At 41.9% G+C, this 23437-nt stretch overlaps 1 protein-coding gene across 9 annotated transcripts in view; it reads right to left on the bottom strand.

Moving 5' to 3' along the window:
• Positions 1–23437, bottom strand: part of NR2C2 (nuclear receptor subfamily 2 group C member 2) — a 148245-nt gene that overhangs the window by 31242 nt on the left and 93566 nt on the right. For all 9 annotated transcript variants that reach the window (XR_009183601.2, XR_011647565.1, XM_058288504.2 and 6 more), the window contains 5 exons: positions 13091–13291; positions 11735–11837; positions 9288–9467; positions 6999–7146; positions 6103–6196 (listed from right to left, as the gene is read on the bottom strand). Coding sequence is in view for 7 of the 9 variants with exons in the window: in XM_058288504.2 (XP_058144487.1) it covers positions 6103–6196; positions 6999–7146; positions 9288–9467; positions 11735–11837; positions 13091–13291 (726 nt within the window). In the remaining 2 variants the exon portion in view is untranslated. The remainder of the gene's footprint in view (positions 1–6102; positions 6197–6998; positions 7147–9287; positions 9468–11734; positions 11838–13090; positions 13292–23437) is intronic.

Genomic DNA, 23437 nt, shown 5'->3' on the forward strand with positions numbered 1-23437 from the left:
TTTGGTTCCGGTGCCCCCTAAGAAGAAACAGACAGATAAGAAACAGACAATGAACAACAACAACAAAAATAGTGCACAAAACAGATGAGGGAGCTATCTAGGGGAGGGTAGGAAGAGAGAGAATGCAAATAAAATCAGAAATGCAAGGGGAGAAGTTACAATTGACCCCACAGAAACAAAAAGGATCATAGAAGATATTACGAGTTGATGATGTGGGGGAGGGGGATAGGGGGATTAGATGGGAACCTCTTATATTTTTTAATGTAACATTTTTTGTGATCCATGTATCTTTTAAAAAAGACAATTAAAAAAATGTTTTAATAATAAAAAAAGAAGATATTATGAGAAACTGTATGCCAACAAACTAGATTAAAGAGATAGAAACAGGGAAACAGACTTGGCCCAATGGATAGGGCATCAGCCTACCACATGGGAGGTCTGCAGCTCAAACCCTGGGCCTCCTTGATCTGTGTGGAGCTGGCCCATGTGCATTGCTGACGCACGCAAGGAGTGCCGTGCCATGCAGGGGTGTCCCTTGAGTACGGGAGCCCCACGTGCAAGGAGTGTGTCCCGTAAGGAGAGCTGCCCAGCACGAAAGAAAGTGCAGCCTGCCCAAGAATGGCGCCACACTCACAGAGAGATGACACAGCAAAATGACGCAACAAAAAGAAACACAGATTCCCAGTGCTGGTGATAAGGATAGAAGCAGTCACACAGAAGACACACAGCGAATGGACACAGAGGGCAGACAACTGGGCGGGGGGTGGGGGGGTGGGGAAGGGAGAGGAAAAAAAAAAAGAGATAGAAACAGTCATCAAAGATCTCCTAGCAAAGAGAAGTCGGGGACCAGGTATCTTCATGGGTGAATTGTACCAAGCATTTCGAGAAGCACTTTTTTTCCCTCCGAGAAGCATTAACACCAATCCTGTTTACACTCTTCCAAAAAATTGAAGACAAGGGAAAATTACGCAATACATTTTACGAAGGCAACATCACCCTAAAACAAAAGCCACATAAAGATACTACAAGAAAAGAAAATCAGAGTCCAAGCTCTCTAATCTTCTAATCTTTTGAACACAGAAGCAAAAATTCTCAAGAAAATACTTGCAAATAGAATCCAACAGCAGATCTAAAGAATTATATACCACAAACAAGTGGGATTTATTCCTGGTATACAACGGTGGCTCCACATAAGAAAATAAATTAACTGTAATATACCACATTGCCAAATTGAAGGAAAAAAGCCACATGATCATCTTGATCGATGCAGAAAAGGCATTTGACAAAATCCAGCATCCTTTCCTGATAAAAATACTTTGAAAGATAGGAACAGAAGGAAAATTCCTCAATATAAAGGGCATATATAAAAAACACACACCCAACATCATACTCAAAGGGAAAAGGCTGAAAACTTTCCTTCTAAGTTTGGGAGCACGACAAGGATGCACACTGTCACTAATATTATTCCACATTGTGCTAGGAGTTCTAGCTAGAGCAATTAGACAAGAAAATTTTTAAAAAGGCATCCACATAGAAAAAGAAAACTGAAACTCCTACTATTTACAGAGGACATGATCTTATATTTAGAAAATTCCCAAATGTCCACTACAAAGCTACTTGAGCTAATAAACTATTTCAGCAAAGTGGCAGGATACAAGATTACCATGCAAATATGAGTAATGTTTCTGTACAGTAGTACTGAACAATCTCAGGAAGAAATCAGGAAAAAAAATTCCATTTACAATAGAAACAAAAAGTCTCAAATACCTCGGAATCAATTTAACCAAAGATGTAAAAGGCATATATTCAGAAAACTATTAAATAATGATAAAAGAAATCAAAGAAGACCTAAACAAATGGAAAGACATTCTGTATTCATGGATTGGAAGACTAACTATTGTGAAGATATCAATCTTACCCAAATTGATTTATAGATTCACTGCAACATCAACCAAAATTCTAATAGCCTACTTTACAGAGATAGAAAAGGCAATTCCCAAATTTACTAGAAAGGGAAAATGCAATGGAATACCCAAAACCATCCTAAACATGAAGAGTGATATGGGAGGCCTTTCACTGCCTAACCTTGAATGATGTTACAAAGTTACAGTGGTCAAAACAGCTTGGTATTGCCATAAAGATGGTCACATTGATCAGTGGAACAGAACTGAGACAAAATAGTCACTTCTACAGTGCTGGGAGAACTGGATATCCATAACCAAAGGAATTAAAGAGGACCCCTACCTCACTCCCTGTAGCAGTTTGATATGGTTATGAATTCCAAAAACAGATACAGGATTATGTTTGTAATCTGATCTGTACCTGGGCATGACTGAGTTATGAATAGGGCGTTGAGTTCCCACCTCTTGGTGGGTGGGGACTCACAGATAAAAGGCATGGCAAAGAACAGAGTTGAGGGGTTTCTGATGTTGGAGTTTGATGCTAAAGACTTAAGCTGGAGCCCTGGGAAGTAAGCTCACAGAGGAAAGAGAAGCCAGCCCCAGGAGGAAAGGAATCTTGAATCCAGAGAAAAGCCCCAGGAACGTAGAAACCCAGGAAGCCTGAACCCTCACAGACGTTGGCAGCCATCTTGCTCCAAATAGACTTTGGTGAGAGAAGTAACTTATACTTTATGGCCTGATATCTGTAAGCTTCTACTCCAAATAAATACCCTTTATAAAAACCAACCAATTTCTGGTATTCTGCACCAGCACCCCTTTGGCTGACTAATACACTCCCTATACAAGAATCAACTCAAAATGGATCAAAGACCTAAATATTAAAGCCAGGATCATAAAACTACTAGAAGTAAATACAAGGAAACACCTTCAAGATCTTGTGGTATGTGGTGGTTTCTTGGATCTTACACTCAAAGCATGAGCAACAAAATTAAAAACAGATAAATCGGACCTCCTCAAAATGAAATACATTTGCACCTCAAATGTCTTTGTTGCAAGAGTGAAAAGGCAGTTGACACAATGGGACAAAATATTTGGAAATCATATATCTGTAAGGGTTTAATATCCATAATCTATAAAGAGATGGCTACAACTCAACAATAAAAAGGCAAACAACCCAATTAAAAAATGGGCAAAAGACTTGAATAGACATTTGTCCAAAGAATACACATGGTGAAAAAACACAAGAAAAAATGTTTAACATCACTACTGATTAGGGAAATGCAAATCAAATCTACAATGAGATATCATTTCACACCTATGAGAATGACCACTATTAAAAAGTTAGAAAACTAAAAGCATCAGAGATTATAAGAGATAGGAACACTTATTCACTATTGGTGGAAATGTAGAAAGGTATAGCCACTGTGGAGGACTGTTTGGCAGATCCTAAAGAATTTGAATATAGATTTGTCATGTGACCCAGCAATACCACTACTAAGTATATACCCAGAAGAACTGAGAGCAGGGACACAAACAGACATCTGCACGCCAATGTTCATAGTGGCATTATTCACAATTACCAGAAGATGGAAACAATCCAGGTGTCCATCAACTGATGAATGAATAAATTGTGGTGTATACACATGATGGAATATTATCCAGCTGTAAAGAAGAAATGAAGTTGTGAAGCATATGACAACACGGATGAACCTGAAGGATGTTAGGTTGAGTGAAGAAAGCCAAATACTAAAGGACAAATACTATATGACTGTGCTATTATGAACTAAATATAGTGTATAAGCTCTTGGATTTAATAATCATTAATACGGGTCACCAGAAAATAGAATGACGTTAAAAAATGGAATGTTGAGGGTTACCCTGTGCGGAGTTGGTAAAAATGGTTGTTGTGGTGTGTAACCTTTGGATATGAATGGAAATGATTAAAGCACATCATAGAGTTTGTAAATAGCACTGCTATTATATTGGTATCAGAGTGGTTTAAAGGGAAAGTCTAAGGTCACGTATATTACTAGAAGGAAAGCTAAAAAATGTTAACATGGGACTGTATAGTGAAACCTCATGTGAAATATGAATATGGCTAATACTACATATATAAGAATGCTTTTGAAATAGAACAAACATGTTTGTGTTACATGATGTTAATATCAGGCAAAAAAACCCCAAACAAAACAAAACCCAAAACATTATGGTAAGTGAAAGAAACCAGACACAAAGTACTATGTATTGTATGATTCCATTTATATAAAATGTAAATGTAAATTAATTTATAAAGATGGAATTAGGTTAATGGTTATGTAGGGCTGGGGAAGGATAGAGGGATTGAGAGGTGACTGCTAAGGGGTGCGGCTTTTTTTGAGTAATGAAATTGTTCTAAAATTTTTTGTGATGAATGCACAACACTGTGATTATACTAAAAGCCACTGATAGTACCCTTTGGATGGGTTGTATGGTATGGAATATATCTCAATAAAACTCCTTTTATAAAATGCACAGCGTATAATGAAAGAGTATAAGACAAAGAAACAGGAAATGATGGCCTATCCAAAGGAATAGGATGAAAATTCAGAAATTACTAACAAATAAGACCAGAATGTGGATATACTGAGAAAAGTCTTTTAAAAAAAAGATCTTAAAAAGGAGGTGAAGGAAAACACAGAGAAAGAACTAAAGGATATCAGGAAAACAATGAAACGATCAACATGAGAATCTTAGTAAAGAGCTAGAAATTTTAAAAAGGAACCAAACAAAATACTGGATTGAAGACCACAATAATTGAAATGAGAAATTCCCAGGAGGGTTTCAAGTGCAAACTGGAGCTGGCAGACGGAATCACTGAACTCTAAGACAAGACACTTGAAATGAGTTGGGCTGAGAGGAGCAGAAAAAGAAAAAAAAAAATAAAGTGAAAATAGCTTAATGGACACCAATATACGCATTATGTAAGGCCCAGAAGAAGCAAGTGAGAAAGATGCAGAAGGATCAAAGTACTTCCCAAACAAAGGACATAAAAATGCACATTCAAGAAGCACAAGGAACACCAAACAGGATATATGTGAAGAAAAACATACCTTGTCATATACTGATCGCAGTATTGAATGCAAAGGACATGGAGTTTGGGAAGCAAAAAAAAAGCAATGTGCCATGTATAAGGGAGACCAATTAGACTGAGTGCTGATTTCTCAGCAGAAATCATGGAGTCAAGAAGGCAGTGGGTTGAAAGAAAACAAGTGCCAGCCAAGAATTTTATATTTGGTGAGACTTCTTTAAAAAACGAGGGAAAGATTAAGACATTCCCATTTAAATAAAAGCTGAGGGAGTTCCTCACCTTTGGACTCACCTTCCAAGCAATGCAAAAGGGAGTTCTTCAGACTTTGAAAGGACAATAGACAGTGGTTCAAAGTGGCATATACAGAATGATGGCAATTTTTTGGTAGTGGATGATGGTGATGGTAGCATAATATTGTGAATGTAATTAACAGGACTGAAATATATATGTGGATGTTATTAAAAGAAATGTTAGATTATATATATGGTAACAACACAAATTTTTAAAAAAATTCCATGAATTACAGTACACAAACAGTAACCCTTAAGTTAAAACATGGACATAAAAATATGCTATCATCAATTGTAAACAAATGTTCCACACCAAAGCAAGTGGTTAATATAAGGGTAGTATATGGGAATTCTTTATTTTATGTATGATTGTTCTGTAAACCCACAACTTCTCTAATAAGGAAAATAAAAATCCAATAAAAAAACAACAACTGGGAGCTTTTGCAAAAGGCCCACTTAGGATAAGTAGCTACTTCCTCAGTATGCACATAGTCTGTCAATGTATGTGCCAGGGGAAAAACACCTTAATAGAGAATAGAATCATAACTTTAGATTATTCAAGTTGAACATATTTAGATTATTCAAGTTGAACATATTCAACTTTAGACTCAAACACGCTACAATATCCATGAACAGCCAGCCCTGATTGAGGTTTCTGAGAAGTCATCAGCATCTCTAAAACAAATCACAGGATAGCTTAATCATATTAAGTAAATTTAGATTCAAAAGGTCATGCTTTCCATGTAGTCTCTGTATGCCAAGAAAGTAGGGAGGACACATTTAGAGAAGCAGCTGATGTTGCCAACATAATGGAGGAGGATAAGGCGTAGGTAGAGAACTTCACCTTGGAATCCGTGGCCAGGAGAACTGTACCATCCTCACGTATCAGGGGCTGCTGGATGTTCACAAGCATCCCTGGATCAAGAAGACCTGTTTGTCTATTTAAGACAAAGAAACCCAGAGTAGCTTCCAACATTTTATGCTCAGTATGATCATGCTGCATTTATCTGCATTTGTATCCATGTATACAAAACTGTCTAAACACACCACAGGAACCGACCAACCCCAACAGTGACGGTTCTAAGTCACCCACTTGACCCAGACTTAGCCACTTGTGTTGGCTGAACAATCCTCTTTTCTGCAACAAGATGTGCACAAAACCAGGTCTGTAGCCCAAGGTAGGATGAAACACAAATGCACACCTTCCAGGGTTTTCCAAAATGACTGGAGGCTACCAAATAGTTAACTTGGTGTTTAGAAAATTACTAAGTCTTTCCCAACTCCATTTCTCTCTATGGTACATTTTCACTTTCTTCTTTTCCCTTTTTCTATTCCTTTTAAATTAAATCACATAGATTAAAGAGAACATGCAAATTATGTTGTAGTACTATCTAGGATCTCACCTAGGACTTAGGCCTTTTGTTTGTACTGCAACAAAGGGCCCAATTTTGAATTACAAAACAACTATTTTCCTGTACCTACATTAAGTAGGAAACAATTCAAGCCCCAGAGATAGGAGAAATTCTGACCTATCTTTAATCAGTCATTCTTAGACCTGTGCGGAGTTCTAATTGGAGCACTTTCAGAAGGGGGTGGGATGAAGCAAGTTTAGACTGAAAGTTGTAGCAGGTAGACAGGGTGCCATAAAAGTCCCCTTTCCAAAGGGACTTTTGATCTACCTCCTCCCTCTGCTCCGAAGGCTGATCCTGGTGCTGGCCTTTGTAAAAACAGGGGACTGACCTTGCTCCATCTTTGTCTGCCACAAATGTGGGAGTGGCTATCAGAGGACTTCTCAGGTCTTTCCGGATATAGATTTTCTCAGTCGAAGCAGCACAATTGCTTGGTTTCTCCCGTTGCACATCAAAAGGCTTCCGTTCACTCTGTACAGCTTAAATCACAACATAAGTATTCATGTTTAGAGATAAAGATTCAAATAAATAAAAACTACATCCTTCATGGTAAAGTAAGAGGTCTTTCTTAAAAGTTAATGACTGTGGGGATGGCAAGCTCTGGTGCTAGATTAGTGTAGCTCAGTGTTCACAGTAGACTTTTAGCCAAAGGAGAGAGAGAAAGCCTAACTATGCCATGTCAGATCTAAAAGAATACAAAAAAGTTCAGAATGGTGGGTGTTGCATGTTAAGAAACTGCAGCATGGCATCTGAACAGCCCTGGGGGAGGCCCACAATGAGCTTTCCGGGTTTTCACTTCTTGTAGCTAACAAAAGGAGCTCTCTCCAGGATAAGAAATGTCCCATCTTCAAGTGGCCCCTTTTAAAGGGATCTTGTTTGTCTAATGCCACAGGTTTTAGAGGAATCATTTTACCTTTGAACTCAAGCCTGAAATGATAGGTTCTGCAAAACGTCTAATGGCTGTCACTGTATATGGCACTAGTAACCTCTCCTTTCAGTCTGGGATAAGAGCATGCCAGAGACAACTGAAGGAAATGAAATCCTTTCTAAAAGGAAGTAAGAAGGGGTGGCTCCAGAAACTATAATTCGGATGACATGTTAAACAGACTGAAATTCACTTGGGTCTTGAATTTGCAAAAGAACAATTCTTGTCACTGCTTTGGGCAAAAATATTCACTCTGAAGAAAGAATACAGCACGATGATGATAACCAGTTGCATACCAAGCCTGTCATGTATTTATTCACTCTGGAGAAACAATAGTTATCACTGGATAAAACTAAAGCATCACATTAGGAAGAAATTAGATTGGTGTTTCTAATTTCTCAAAGAATACACAAGTTTCCATTTGTTCCCTGGTAGATTTTGCAGTTACCTGTTCCCAAAATGCAAACACCAATACTGAAATTTACTGGTTTTCAGCCTTCCTAGGGAACCATGTGGGAGATGAGAAAAGAGTAGCACCCTCAACAGGATCCTGCAGTCCTAGGTCCAAGGCTACCAGGCCTGGATAAGCATAGCTGGCTTTCTCCCTGCTGTTGGGGACATGGGCCCTGCAGCTCACTTCTGCTAACCTCCATTTTCCTGCCATCCCCAGATTTCTCTTTGCTGTCTATCGTGGATGCTGGTTTTTGCCACTATCTGGGGAACTGACCCTAATGCTGACTGCCATCTGTGGATGAGGGTTTGACTTTGAAATTCCTAACCCCAAATATTCTGGCTATAGGAGCCAAAAGGAGAGGCATCAGACCCTCCCTGGCTGCCCCACACCCACGGGCAACAGCTCTTGCTTCAGAACCCCAGCAGGGCTTGGTAAGAGCCTAGCACTAAAGAAAGAAGCCTGGTGCACACTGACACAGCCCCAGGGGGCCTGGTGAGCCCTGGATTTAAACTCTCCAAAGAACAACTCTGAAAAGGACCCTGACATTTCCTCAAAAGGCTGAAGGGTCCATATGACATAAATCTGGTCCAAACTACATGACTGTTAAATAGAATCAAGACAGAGTCAAATTCCCAAATGGCAAGAACACAACCTACCTAGCACTTCCTCTCAACCTCCCTGGCTGTAGGGAGCGAGGGGGGAGGGGGCGCGGGGCATGCACATTAACATTTCCTGGATGTCTATGATGAACTAGAAAACACATCCAGTTGAGTGCCAGAGCTAAGAAAATAGTGAATAAACAGTCATTTAACCCTCAGAATTAATATGTAAAGAGAGGAGTTCTAATTCACAGATGAGAGCACTGAGGATGAGAGGCTACTAATTTTCCCAAAGCCTCATAGCTCTTAAGAGGTAGAGATGGAGTTTTGATTTGGATCAGCTTTACTCCAAAGCCTGTGTCCACTACAGTCCACTACAGTCCACTGAACTGCCTCCCAGTTTTATCTGAAATGGACTTTCGGCACACACCATGGGAAATGACCAACCCCAACAGCGTCAGCTCTGAGTCAACCAGCTGATCCAGAAGGTAAACCAAAATGGACTCTCAGTGGATATTTTTTTCAAGTATTTTAAGGTTAGGTAAAAAGCCTTTTAACAGACTACTGCTCAGTTTCTTCCTCCCTGTTAAGGCACTGTGATTTTTAAATTAAAAACTAAAAAAAAAAAATATTGTCACTCACATTCCATTTTCATGCCCATCTCTAAGCATTTTTTCAGCCGGCAAAACTGACAGCGGTTCCGATGGTGTTTATTGATGATGCAGTCTTGGTTGCTCCTGCAGCTGTAAGTCAAATTTTTCCTAACGCTTCTTTTGAAGAAACCTTTGCAACCTTCACAACTGACAGCCCCATAGTGACGACCTGAAAGGAGAAAGAGTCCATCTAGCAGCTTGTCCTGGTTTTAGGCCTCAAAAATAACTGGTGCAGTCAGCACCAGAAGTTGACAGCCTTGTGGGGAAAAGCAAACCACTGCCTGAAAATTACACGTGGCACCCAGGTGCTTCACATAGTTTCTCCACAATCTTTAAAGCAGCCCTATGATGGAAAAACTATGCTCAGAGAGGTTATGTGACAGCTGGTAAACGGCACGATCTTACTGCTGGTAGCACACAAAGGACCTGACGTACTCGTGGGCACCTGTTCCTATCCCTGTAGACCTGGGTTTGTGAATCTCCTTGGCTCTCAGGGCTGTCAGGAATGGCACAGAATAAACTGCTTTAGCACACAGGGTCCCTCCCCTGAATTTACCCCCTCTGACTGATTCATGTCCTAGGCCCCAGGCCTCCTGTGGGGGAAACAGAATGGTCAGGGGAAGAAGTGTGGAACCTGTTTAGGTCCAAGGTAAAGGAAGGCTGCCACAATGCTTGCTTGGGTCAGCTATTCAAACCCCTTCTGAAAACACAGTACTAGAAATATATTTACTAAACACAGAGTAATTTTTCTAATCTTGCTTACTTCATTGGCCTCTAACTTATTAGAAGTTAGAGGTGATTAGCACCAATGACATTAAAAAGAGTCCCTACTTTCAGTTCACCATTCCTAGGTCACAAAGTATGCTCACACACATTACCTTATTTGATCCCATCAGGGAATAACCACAGATATGCTCTTTGGTTCCATCTTTTTTATGTCACCCAATTTCCTAGCTACACTGCCAGGGATGACACACTGCACAAGGTTATCATTTATGCTGGTTACAGAGGATCCCATAATCTTAAACTCTAGTATGAGAACCATTTCCCAAGTGCACGTTTGGAAGGCTTCAAATTTGTGATTTTAAAAACAGCCTTGTGAAAATTTACTTCTGTACACACTGGTGTTCCTTTCCCTGCAGTGTGTTTCCTTGAGTTCTCTCATCCTTAGTGACTACTGATATCTAGAAATGTTGGCATGGGAAAACCAATGACAAAGTTTTTCCTTTAAGCCCAGAAGACTGAGTGGGGAAGCCAAGCAGATTCTGTGGCCTCTGTTATATCCATGCTTCATTCGTTTGTTCAAAAGTTTGCTGAATGCCTCCTCCTTACTGAGTGAGAAGATGGGGACAGACAGGTGGATGAACTAAGACATGGTTCTTGCTCTAAAAAAAGAACATAATCTGGTGAGGGAAGACAGACCTGTAAAGAATCAAAAGGTGGCTAGGAGGCAGCACTCTCTCCCGTCTGACTGCAGTAGGCAGGGACTTCAGGGAAGGGGCAGAGACAGGTTAGGTTTACCAGGAAAAGGAGCAGGGCAAAGGTAGAGCAAATGCTGTCACCAGCTTATGGGGGACGCGGGACCTTCTTATCTTCTACAGTGCTTGCCTGGGGTTATGTTCCTAAGAGCCGTGGTCCAGACTGCTTTTTAAAAGTTAATTACTTTTCTTAACCAGAGCTACAATGTATTCTAAGCTCCTGTGAGATTTGTGAGCACAGAATAACGTGGAACCAAGCAGCCATCACAGAACTCGGGCCTGTGCCCTGGCATCACTGGAACTGTGCCCTCATCAAAGGCTTTTCTTTCCACTCTGAACTTTTGGGCCAGACATTGTCTCCTGTCTCCTTATACTCATATCCTAACCACAGACGCCCATGAGCTCTTCTCCAAGGATGCCATGGGTGGGGACATTAAGTTCCCAGGGCCCCCGCTCTACTGGCTGGAGTGCCCTTCTACTATTTTACCCAATATGCTCACTCTCAACCACCAAAGTTCACAGATGTGACTGACTGTGAGGCCTTTCCTGGCCCCAGGTTCTGGCCAGAATCATATGCTCTCTCCTTCTCTATTACAGCAGTTCACCACACTGGTTATGGTAAAGGAATGATAGAGTTAGGATGAAGGAGGATTATATAACTGACACATCTGTGAAAGAGCAAAACACTGCAAATACTAACCAGATTAAAAATGATTACTTTATTAGTAATGCTGTGTTAGACACTCACCCAAGATTTATAGATCACAGAAACACTTCCTTGACTTTTCCTTTTGCTTCTAATAATGAGAAAAACTGGTTTTGTTTTTTCATATCATCACTATCCCAGTAAATGGACTTCATGTTTTGAAACCTACAGAAAATCTTTTCTCCCAGTAATTACAGCCCCAGTCCCAATTTGGTCCATGATACATGACTGGCATAATCTGGGGTTACTGACCAGAGGCTTTATCTCCACAGACCACACAGTACTCTACCACCTGGGGCCGCTGGACATCTGCCTTCCCCAGCAAACGCTCAACAGAAGCAGAATCCGTGACGATCTAAGAAGAAATCAGGAAACAAGCAAGATGCTGATTAAAAACCAGAACACTGAGCAAAGTAATGTTTAACCATAAATTCCTAATCTTGGGTTTCTAGTTAGGGGAACTCTGGGCAGAACAACTGGGAAACTTCCACCCCATGATGTAACCTGATATCCAAAGATATCACTGCAACTTCTCTGGACTGTACCCCTACAAGTGGGTAGTTATTCCAGGACCAGAAATTGTTTTACACTGATCTACAGTCTTCGTTAAATTAAATTAACTCCTGTGAAATATGCAATAAAAACCACAGCCATCTTTTCACCAATGAGGAGTGCTCTAAATAAGCAAAGTGGCATTCTGATTTAGATGACCAGAATGTCCTCTGAGAGAGGAAGGGAGAGGCAGTATTTACTAAATGCAATTTAAAGTATCTCAAAAGTACAGTCCTGAAAGCTGAACCAAATGGTGCTCTGAACCCAGCTCAATCAGAAGAAAAGAAAAACATTTCCTTCCTTAAGTTTCTCCACAGTAGAAAGCCCTCAAGAAAACATATGGATTCTACCTTGATCCTGATCAAACATGCTCCATGCTTGGCCACCATGGGACACTGGCCTGGAGTCTCTGATCTCTAAGGTTGGGTCTGGAAACTTAGTGCTTCCTAACCTCACGCTGAGCAACAACCCTGCTTCCCTTCCCTTCAACCTGTGGCCCAATACCACTTGCTCGCCTCCTTCCTGTGCTCTTCCCTTAACCCCATTCCAGTCTGCCAGAATGAGAGAACCAGAGGAGAGATGGAGATGAGAGCTCAGGGCCCCAGAGCCAGCAGCTCACAGGACAAATAAGGACAGAATAAAGAATTGGGACCAGGCTTGACAATCTAGACAAAGGAGTGGTAAGAGCAAGTCAATCCTCATTCTGCTGTGGTCGGCCCTTGGTGATACCTTTAAAAATTATGGGATGTGTGTGGCATTACAAAAGAGTAATTCTCCAGTGGCCCCCTGTCAGCTTGCTCATGTCAATCTCCTGTGGCTACTGAAATTTTCCTGGCTCAGCCACCATCCCCTTTTTAAGCACTGCACTTGACTGCCTTTTAGGCCTTGCCGACTAATTTTCTTGTGTTTTACTTTGGCCAAGGCAGCAAGCTACCATGTCTGTAGATCCCCAAAGGGCCTTCTAGGGATGGATTTGGCCTCCAAGACAGAGAGTAGAGTCAGGAACAAGTTCGATAGCAGAAGTGCTGTAAAGAATGCCTGTTCAACAGGCCTGACCTGGATCCTGCCAGGGACGAGGTTGTCTGAAGTGGTGAATATGAGCTGCTTGGCGCTGGATGTCTCTGGTGAAGCCAGGATCACCTTCCCAGTTCCAGCTCCATCAGGGCTGGTCAAGATGAACTGCTGTTTGGGGGATCCGGAGGCGTCCACTGCGGTGACTATTTGGATCTTCTGTCCTGTCTGCTGGTCTGTCACAATCTACAAGACACAACATGAAGGTTGGTCTTAAGGAGCATCATATGACCTGTGTCAAATGCCGGTCCTTGAGTTAATGCCAGTCCAAGATGAGGTTTCACCAGTTCATAGTGAAATGAGAAAAAATAAAACACAATAGTAGTGAGTCTCTCGGAAAGCTAATTTTATCCTAGGGTTATATCTTTCCTACTCTTTTTAGAATTAAAATTTCTTTTATGAAATGAAGGTAATAGTAAATAATAGATTTAAGCTTAAAAAAATCCTTGACTTGGCATAATAAAAAAGGTGAGCAACGACAACTTTCGTGAAATGCTATTGAGACACAAAATTTAAAAACCTGGGAATGGCTGCTTTAAAGGACTATTTATGAGGGATGGTCCTTGGCCTGAGGTGACAGGAAACAGGAAGTCCCTTGCTGGCACACACTCAATTCACCATTGACTGTGACCCTGTTTCTACTATCCACTACTACTTCTTGACTGATGTCTTTGGCGACACAGGCCACATCTGATGCAGTGCTGAGTCCCCAGTGCCAGCACAGGGCTGGGCACATGGAGAGAAGACAATAAAAGACTATGAAATGCACTGAAGGCCATGGGTGAAGGCCTGTAAAGTCTGGTGAAGTACTGGCCCTGATCGCTTGAGAGCTCTGACTGTTCAGGAGCCAGAGCTGTCAGAGCCTGCTTCTTCCTAGAGTTCTTACCTTACTGTATAGATTGCAATAAAAATAGTCACTACAGCAAGAACCACCTCTTATGCCTGCTTATGAAGTTCTTTGAACTTTGCTTACTGTCCAGACTGGAAAACTATCCAATGTTGGTAGGCTAAAAAAAATGACAGGAAACGGACTTGGCCCAGTGGTTAGGACGTCCCTCTACCACATGGGAGGTCCGCGGTTCAAACCCCGGGCCTCCTTGACCTGTGTGGAGCTGGCCCATGCGCAGTGCTGATGCGCGCAAGGAGTGCCCTGCCACGCAGGGGTGTTCCCCCCTGTAGGGGAGCCCCACGCACAAGGAGTACGCCCTGTAAGGAGAGCCGCCCAGTGCGAAAGAAAGTGCAGCCTGCCTAAGAATGGTGCCGCCCACACGGAGAGCTGACACAACAAGATGATGCAACAAAAAGAAACACAGATTCCTGTGCTGCTGACAACAACAGAAGTGGACAAAGAAGATGCAGCAAATAGACACAGAGAACAGACAACCAGGGCAGGGGGGAGGGGGGAGAAATAAATAAATAAATCTTAAAAAAAATGACATAAGGCAAGAAAAGATTCAAATCACTTAAATGTTTATTGAATAACATATATTGTTATGTGTTGAGTACTGCTCTAGAGAAAGAGACATGAATAAAACAGAGATAACATTCTAGTAAGAGAAACAGATCATGAACAATAATATTATAGAATATAATGCCATAGAGAAAACTAGGGTAGAATAAACAAGAGAGGGTATGACAAAAGGGAGGAGACAGTAGGGCAACTTTAGAAGGAAAGATCTCCCTGAGGGAGTGACATTTGAGCAAAGCCCTGAATGAAGTAAGAGAAGCCATGCAAAGAGGTGGCAAAGTATGTTGCAGGCTGAGGACACAGTAAGTGCAAGAACAAAGAATAGGTGAACAGGAACATAAGATGCAAGAATAAATCCTTAGTTGATAAACTGAGTAAGAATTCCAGTAATATCATCATTTACAGCTGAAGGGTCAAAAGATCTTTAAGGCTGAAGAACAAATTGAGAGAAAAGAAAGGAAGTGACTCTCATTGTGACAATCCATGGCATACCCCAGAACCCCATGGAAAAGTAGTATGAGACAGAAAACCCTGTAAAAAGAACTCTCTTTTTAAAAACTGTCCTACCCCTTAATGCTCAACTAAGATTGCAGACAGAGGTTGCTTGACACATCCCTCTCTCAACTGCCACAGAAGGGCTCCTGCCTTGGATAGGAAGTAAGTGAGATTACTTTTGGGGAGTCCTCATACCCTTGAGATCTTCTTTTGTGCCTGTCAATTCTTATTTCCTTCCTAAACTGTTTTCCTTGTCAAGAAATGAAACTGTCAGGTGATTGAGGGGAGTCTTCAATTATCAACTAAAACCAAGACAAGGTTAGCAATTTCTTGGTCCCTGGCATGTGGGAGGTAAGGGTGGCTGGTACTAGACAGGGAAAGCAGCTCTGGGTGTGGTCATATATAACATATCCCAAAGCCCAGATTATTCTTTTTCCCCATCTCCCAAACTCAAGGCTCATGTAAGTTCAGTGAATTCCTCACAATATTTTTGTCTTTTTGTTTGTTACTCCTCCCCTTCCAAGACATTTGGCAATACCATGCATTCTCTAAATGGAGCTATCACCTCCAAAAAAAGCAAAAATGTAGGCAGAAAAAAATGCCCTCAAAACTCTATTGGAGCCCAAGAGTGATCATTAGGCAAAGACCTTGTTAACAAACACTAGCAGGTAGACTCTGGTTTAATGAGACTGAGGAAACATCAAATTGAGAGGCTGTATCCAAACTTCTTTAAAATTTATGTCCCCTGTGGAGGGGTGGAAAAGGGGCAAACTTAAATTTATTTACTTAGCACACATGTTCTTATTTCCTCCCTGCAAACAACAGTCAACTGGGGAGAGAAAGGTTAATACAAGAAGGGATGCTTGCTCTGTATGATTTTGTTAAGGCCCTCCATTCCATGTCTGGTTATACTGTCAAGTGCTGTTAAAATATCTGTTTTGGAAAGACGAATTTGTTCCAATGTGATTGATACATTAGGGAACAACCTGAACATAACATGACTTTTTTCTTTGTTGATACATGGTTTCTTCCATAAGAAATACTAATTGAATGCAGAAAATTACAGAGAGCTGTACTGAGCTGTGTGGGGATACACAAAACGCATTCCCAGGCTTGGCTAGGGCTCATGTTATGGGCACCCCTGAGCTTCTGTTGTCTCCACTTTCCCTCTGATTTCAGGTCACTTTTTTCCACTACTTCACAATAACTCACCAGCTGCAATCCTTCCAATGCCCGCCTCCACAAGCGAACTTCAGGTCTTTGTCAGGTAAAGTGCCATATTTATTGTAGTCTTTATGTATTTCTTAACTATGTTAAGATGTGTAAAACTCTACAGTTTTGATTAGACTCCTGTTTTTTAATGTGTCACTGACAATGTTTTTGACCACTGTGCTACTAACCTCATTTTTCCCACAAACCCTGTGGTTTTATCACACAATTTTGCCTAATGTGGGCATTTTTATGAATGCACAATACCATATTACAACAGATATGACTGCATTCTACAGACGCAAGGCCTTCTCTGTTCTTTAGCTTTTTTTGTGTGTGGGGGTGGTACTGGTGACTGAATCCAGGACAGAACATGGGAAGCAGGTGCTCAATCACTTGAGCTACTTCCACTCCCCCTTCTCTAGTTCTAATACAAAAGGACCTTGGCTGTGACCTGACTAGTAGCTGTTCTCCTCCATGTTACCCACTCTCTGTTTGGCCAGGGTGGCCTCATTTCTGTTGTAAAGAGTCGGCAAACTGATGGTGCGTGGGTCAAAACTTCTGTTTGATTCCCAAAGTTTAACATTTTAGAAAATTGGTTACTAACATTAAAAAATCAGAAATTTCCCATAAAAATCAGATGTACAATCCCCTCCCCCCATCTGGTTACATCATCCTCTTTTTGGTGCATTGCCTTGCCCCACCGCGCAGATGTCTTGCGCCTTGCCACACAGGTCTGGGATGTCTTTTTTTTCCTTACCAGGAGGTCCTGGGGATTGATTGAACCTGGGTCCCCCTAATGGTAAATGGGAGCTCAATTGCTTGGGCCACAGCTGCTTTCTACAATTTTCTTGACAAACTGGACACTCTGATCATCCTGTGCCCAAGTTCCCCCATGGCACTAGCTGGCAGGAGCTGGGGAGTGGCTGCCTCTTTAAATGGGGCATGGGCACCCAGGTTTGCTCTTGTTCCCACCTTGCCCACCTCCTTTAGTGTTGCCTGGCTCTGTAAACATCTGAGTTTGTGAACCCTGAGAAGACACTGCAGCTAGAGAGATGCAAATGGAACACTTGCTCCACTACTTCCCATCTGTGTCAACTTAAACCAGTTTTATAGGCCCTCTGAGCCTCTGTTTACATCTCTATAGAACAGGATTAGTGGGAAAGTGAGATGATATAATGGTTGCGAAAGTATCTGAACATAACAGGACCTTGGTAAAAGTATTTATTCCGTCTCAACTCTTAAATATTGCTCTCCTCACTTGGGAAGTCCTGGCTTATCCTCCACTTTCATCTCAGCAAATCTCTCTCATCCAGAAAAGTCAGGACTTTTTGACCATGGCTCAATGACTTGCTCATTTATTCCTCAAAGATTTATTGAGGGCCCACTCTGTGCCAGGCAGTGGGCTAGACAACAGACATGTGAATGTGGGTACTGCCCTCATGGAAGTGGAAGAGACAGGAAACAGACAAATAAACACCAGTAAATAACTTAAAATTATGAGGAAAACAACAGACTGTGGGAGAAAAACACTGGCACTGAACTTCAAAAGGACAGGTAAGGGAAGGCCTCTGTGATGAGATGACATTTAAGCCAAAATTCAAAACTGAGGAGAATGTGTCCCAAGCAAAGGGAAATGTTCTAGCACATGGAAAGCCTAAGTCAAAGGACTTCCTGAAACTGATAACAGGCTCATGGACAACGAAGAATGGCCCAGGAGTCTGGGGAGAGAGACGGGCTGGCCCTCCAGGACCTTGGACTGAGCTGGCCATTTGGATTTTGTTTCAAGTATAATAAGCCACTCAAGGTCTACTCTCCGACCCCAGTCTCCCAAATCAGGTCCTCAGGTTTTTAAAACTATAACAGCCTTTATTTGTCAGATTGTTACACTACTATTCCAGGTCAGGGAATATTAAAGAATGTAGATGGCATATCAAAGTATAGCAAAATTGATTACATTAAAACTGTAAAAAGGTAAATAAGTCCATTAGAATTTTTTTAGCCTATACAAATTGGTAAACAACAAAAAATTTTTATTTAGTAGAAATTTTAACTCACATATGTAGTGTTGACAGGCATTGGTCAAATAAACACCTTTTCCATTTAGCCCCACAAAGTCAATCCCTAGGTTAAGTGGATAAAATATGTGACAAAGCTTCTTTTTCTGAATAATATAAAATGGTGTTTTCTAAATATATTCAAGAGTTTTAAGTGAGGGGATGATAGGAAGTGCTTTATATTTTAAACAGGATCTTTCTGGATTTTGGATGTGAAAAATATAGAGCAAAAAAAGTAGAAGCTGAGAAGCTATTAGGATCTCAATGGAGTGGCTCAGGTGAGAGCTGACCTTGACCATGAGGGAGACACGTGCTGGAGGGAGGGGCTATAGCATTTGCAGATGGGTGGAGATATGAGGATTAGGGGAAAATGAGGAGTTAAGAATGACTCTCATGGGAAGCAGATTTGGCTCATCGGATATAGTGTCCACCTACCACATGGGAGGTCCACCGTTCAAACTCAGGGCCTCCTGACCCATGTGGTGAGCTGGCTCACGCGCAGTGCTTATGCACGCAAGGAGTGCCATGCTGTCCCCCGTGTAGGGGAGCCTCACGTGCAAGAAATGCATCCTGTAAGGAGAGCCGCCCCACGTGAAAAAAGTGCAGCCTGCCCAGAAGTAATGCAGCACACATGGAGAGTGGATGCAGCAAGATGATGCAACAAAAAGAGACACAGACTTCCCGTGCCGCTGACAGGAATACAAGCAGACACAGAAGAACACACAGTGAGTGGACACAGAGAACAAACAACTGGGGGCGGGGCAGGAAAGGGGAGAGAAATAAATAAAAAATAAATCTTAAAAAAGAAAAAAAAAAAGGACTTTCAGAGGAGTGGATGTGGCTCAAGCAGTTGAGCTCCCACCTCCCACACGGGAGGTCCCAGGTTTGGTTTCAGTGCCTCCTTTGAAAGCAAAAACAAACAAGAACAACAACCAAACAACCAAAAACCAACTCAGAGAAGTTGATGTGGCTCAGTGGTTGAGTGCCGGCTTCCCATATACCAGGTCTCAGGTTTAATTCCCAGCCCCCAGTACCTCAAAAAAAAAAAAAAAAAAAGGAAAAAGAAAAAAGAATGACTCTCAGGTTTCAAGCTTAAGCAACTGGGTGGATGATGGTGAGTATGGAGGGGCCAGGGTTGGTAGGAATTCAGAAGTCTGTTCTCTGCTTGCTGAGTATGAGATAGCCAAACAGATCTGTCAAGTAGGCTACTGGATAGATGAATATGGAATGTACAGGAGAGTTCTGGTTTTAGCAACAACATGTCTGTCCTTACAAGAAGAAAAAGCTGGACAAATGGGAAACCAATGAATTTTTTTGGACTTTGTAGGGTAAACTGCCACCCTGAAATCTGGAGAGAGAGAAGAATACAGAATACAGAGAATCATAGCCAAGGCCTACTTACTTGGGGCAGACGTTGCTGTAATTTTGATGAACTGGTAGAGGCTGAGTGTGGACTAGTGTGTGAGAGAGAAACTCCTGGGTCCACAGTCTTGGGGAGATTTTTCGGGGTTTTACCTCCAGGAACCCCAGGTGAGTCTCAAGAAAAAACTGAAAAAGATTCCCTGGTGGCTCTGGCCAGGGGAGGGGGAAAGTAATACTTCGAAATAAACTCAGAGTTCTCCATTACTCCCCAAGGGGAAAGACTTACCAGAGCCTTGTCCAACCTGGGAAAAGGGCAATTTTCTCACACCAGCCCCCTTGCCTTCCTTTCTCATCTAAGAAGGGGGGAAGGGAATTAAGAAATAAATACTTGTGAAGTCTATAGCCCAGAGACACAGGCTCAGTAAAGTACAGCTATTTAATCATGAGATTACAGAACACTTTCTTCCCCCCACATTGTACCACCACACCAACAAGGTTCCAGGATAATAATAGTGGATTGCCTCTGAAAAGCCTATAGGATACAGACTCTCTGAGGAGGAATACCTACGGAGGCCCAAAGTCACAGGAGAGACAAAAAGCACACTAGAATTTGAAGCCTATGGCACCTATGGCTATATGAAATATTAAGCACAGCTCAACTCCTAGCCAGATTAATAAAAATCTTTACATTAGAGGCCTATTTATCTCAGTTCCTATTAGCTGATACAACAGGTCATCAAAAAAAATAAAGTTACAAGTATGTTAAAAGGTAAGGAAATACAGAATTTCAAGACAAAGCAAGCATCAGAACCAGACTCAGATACGAGACATATTGGAATCATCATGCAGGAAATTTAAAATACGTTAAGGGCTCTAATGGAAAAAGTAAACAACATGTAAGAACAGATGGGTAATGTAGGCAGAGATGGCAACTCTTTAAGAAAGTCAAAAGGAAATACTAGAACTCAAAAACACTGGAAAGGGGAGACTTTCGGGAAGATGCAGACTAGAAAGACATGGGACTCTTCTCCAGAAAAAGAGCTAGAGCACAGGCTGAAAGAGCGTAGAAAAAAGATTTTCTAGGGTTTAGGATACCAGGTGAAGGCTGGACACTGCCCAGAGGAAAAAGGGACAAAGGAGAAGGAAATCACAATGACAGAACTGTGAGCTAAAACCTGCGGCTATCCTCCACAAACTAAGATACTTCAGGATTCTTGGGCCTCTGGGCCTGCAAAGACTACAGGGATCTACCACCCCTGGAAAGGGGAGAGAAAGGGACACAGTCTAAGGCTGATTCAGCTTCTGACCCACAAATTTGGTCTGCTGTGTCCCATGATCCCTTCCAGGCCAGGTGGGCCAACACACTGGTTTGCCCTGGGAGCCTGGGAAGCCCTGGAGAAATCCAACCTCACAATCTCCCTCTCTTCTAGTTGGGACTAATTGTTAAGGAAGCCCCTGGAAAGGGGAGAGAGAGGGACACAGCCTATGGCTGACTAAGCTGTGGTCGCACAAATTTGGTCTTCTGTGTCCCAGGTATCAGGACTAGGTGGGGCCGTGCCATTGTTTGCCCTGGAGCCCACAATGGGCTGAAGATACACAATCCTCCCCATCTCCTCCTCTACTAACAGGGACTCATTACGGATTACTGAGGCCTCAGACAGGAATGGAAATATTTGACCTGGAAATATGTAACTGGGGAAAAGGATGAGCGTTACCAGAGAAGGCCAAAGAACCGTCTTAGAGAAAGTTTGAATAACAAGGCTCTTAGCCTCCAGACAGAAAGCTCTATCAATTGATCTGGTTTGTATTGCAAAAAATACACTCCTACCAGGCACTGAACTGAGAGCTGCCAAAGATTGCCATCTGCTGCCAGACCAAGGAGGTTCAGGCAAGAAAATTAAAAGCAAGTAGGAGAGACCCAGGGGCCTTGAATCTGTGGGCTGTCCATGTGCCAGCTGGGCCCTGAGCCTCAGCAGAGTTGCAACACCTACTCTCCAGTTTGTTGGACTTACAACCAGGTCAGCTAACAAGGAGGTGAGGAAGAACAACCACCACACCAAGGAACCGAGAGAGTCTACAACTGCAAGCAGGAGAGTCCATCCACCAGCCACGTGGGATTGAAGCTCCTTCTCAATTGAGAGGTGGAGGGGGCATCACCATCCCACAGTCCTCAGGATTGGGGAATAAAATATGGACTAGAGTGGACTTACTGGTATTCTACTATAGAATTATTGTGACTCTAGCAATGGAAAAAATGATATCATTGATGTGGAGACAGTGGTCACTGGAGTTGCTGAAGGCAGGGAGTGGGAAAAAGAAGTGTAATATGGGGGCATTTTCGGGACTTGGAGTTGTACTAAATGATAATTCAGGGACAGATGTAGGACATTATATATCCTGCCATAACCCACTGAATGGACTGGGAAAGAGTCGAAACTACAATGTAAACTATAATCCATGCGGTGTAGCAGTGCTCCAAAATGTATTTATCAAATGCAATGAATGTACCACACTAATGAAAGAAGTTGTTGATATAGGAAAAGTGGGGGGGGGGGGAGGGGGGTGTGCGAGCGGGGCATATGGGAACTTGCTATATTTTTTTTAATTTTTAAAAATTTTTAAAAATTATTTCTCTCCCCTTCCACCCCTACCCTGGTTGTCTGCTCTCTGTGTCCATTCGCTGTGTGTTCTTCTGTGACCGCTTCTATCCTTATTGGCGGCACTGGGAATCTGTGTTTCTTTTTGGTGCATCATCTTGCTGTGTCAGCTTTCCGTGTGGGTGGCGCCATTCTTAGTCAGGCTGCACTTTCTTTCGCGCTGGGCAGCTCTCCTTACGGGGCGTACTCCTTGCGCGTGGGGCTCCCCTATGCATGGCACGGCACTCCTTGTGTGCATCAGCACTGTGCATGGGCCAGCTCCACACGGGTTAAGGAAGCCCGGGGTTTGAACCGCAGACCTCCCATGTGGTAGGCAGACGCCCTATCCATTGGGCCAACTCCGCTTCCTGCTATATTTTTTTAATGTAACGTTTTGTGTGATCTATGTATCTTAAAAAAAATATATAGGTAAAAAAAAAAAGGTAAGTAGGAGAAGCTTTTTCTGGCCTCGACAGCCTTCCTCCCTAAGGCACTAGGAAGTGACTTTATAACCAATTACTAGGTCCAGCGCCCAGTTTTGAGCAAGCAGCAGGACAACTGTAACAATACAGGTTGAGTCAAGAATCAAAAAGCAGTGGTAATACACAGTATCCTGCCACTAAATCCCTACAAAAGAGAAAGAAATTGAACATCTGAGTAAACGACATCCTCATCAGATGCCTAGATATTAGCAAAAAAATTATGAGGCATACTAAGAAAATAGAAGACATGGCCCAAGGAAAGGAATATATCAAAGACCCAGAAGAGATGCAGAATTTGAAAGAACTAATCAGTGAGATGCATACAAATTTCCAAAATCAAATTATGAGTTGAAAGACAATGTGTTTTGTGATGGTTATTCCAGTCTGACTTTATTTTTGTTCATAGTTATTTCAAAATTAGTCTCACTCCCTTGTGTATACTTACTCTTGTGGGGCTTATTCAAGACTAACCTTATATTTGTTTATGGTTATTTGAAAACTAGATTGTGTATATTTACTTTTGTTTTTTAATTTTAATTTTTTTTAAAGATTTATTTTTTATTTATTTCCACCTTCCTCCCCCCCGTTGTCTGCTATCTGTGTCCATTCACTGTATGTTCTTC

This window comes from Dasypus novemcinctus, chromosome 26 (assembly GCF_030445035.2).
Source record: "Dasypus novemcinctus isolate mDasNov1 chromosome 26, mDasNov1.1.hap2, whole genome shotgun sequence".
Lineage (NCBI taxonomy): Eukaryota > Metazoa > Chordata > Mammalia > Cingulata > Dasypodidae > Dasypus > Dasypus novemcinctus.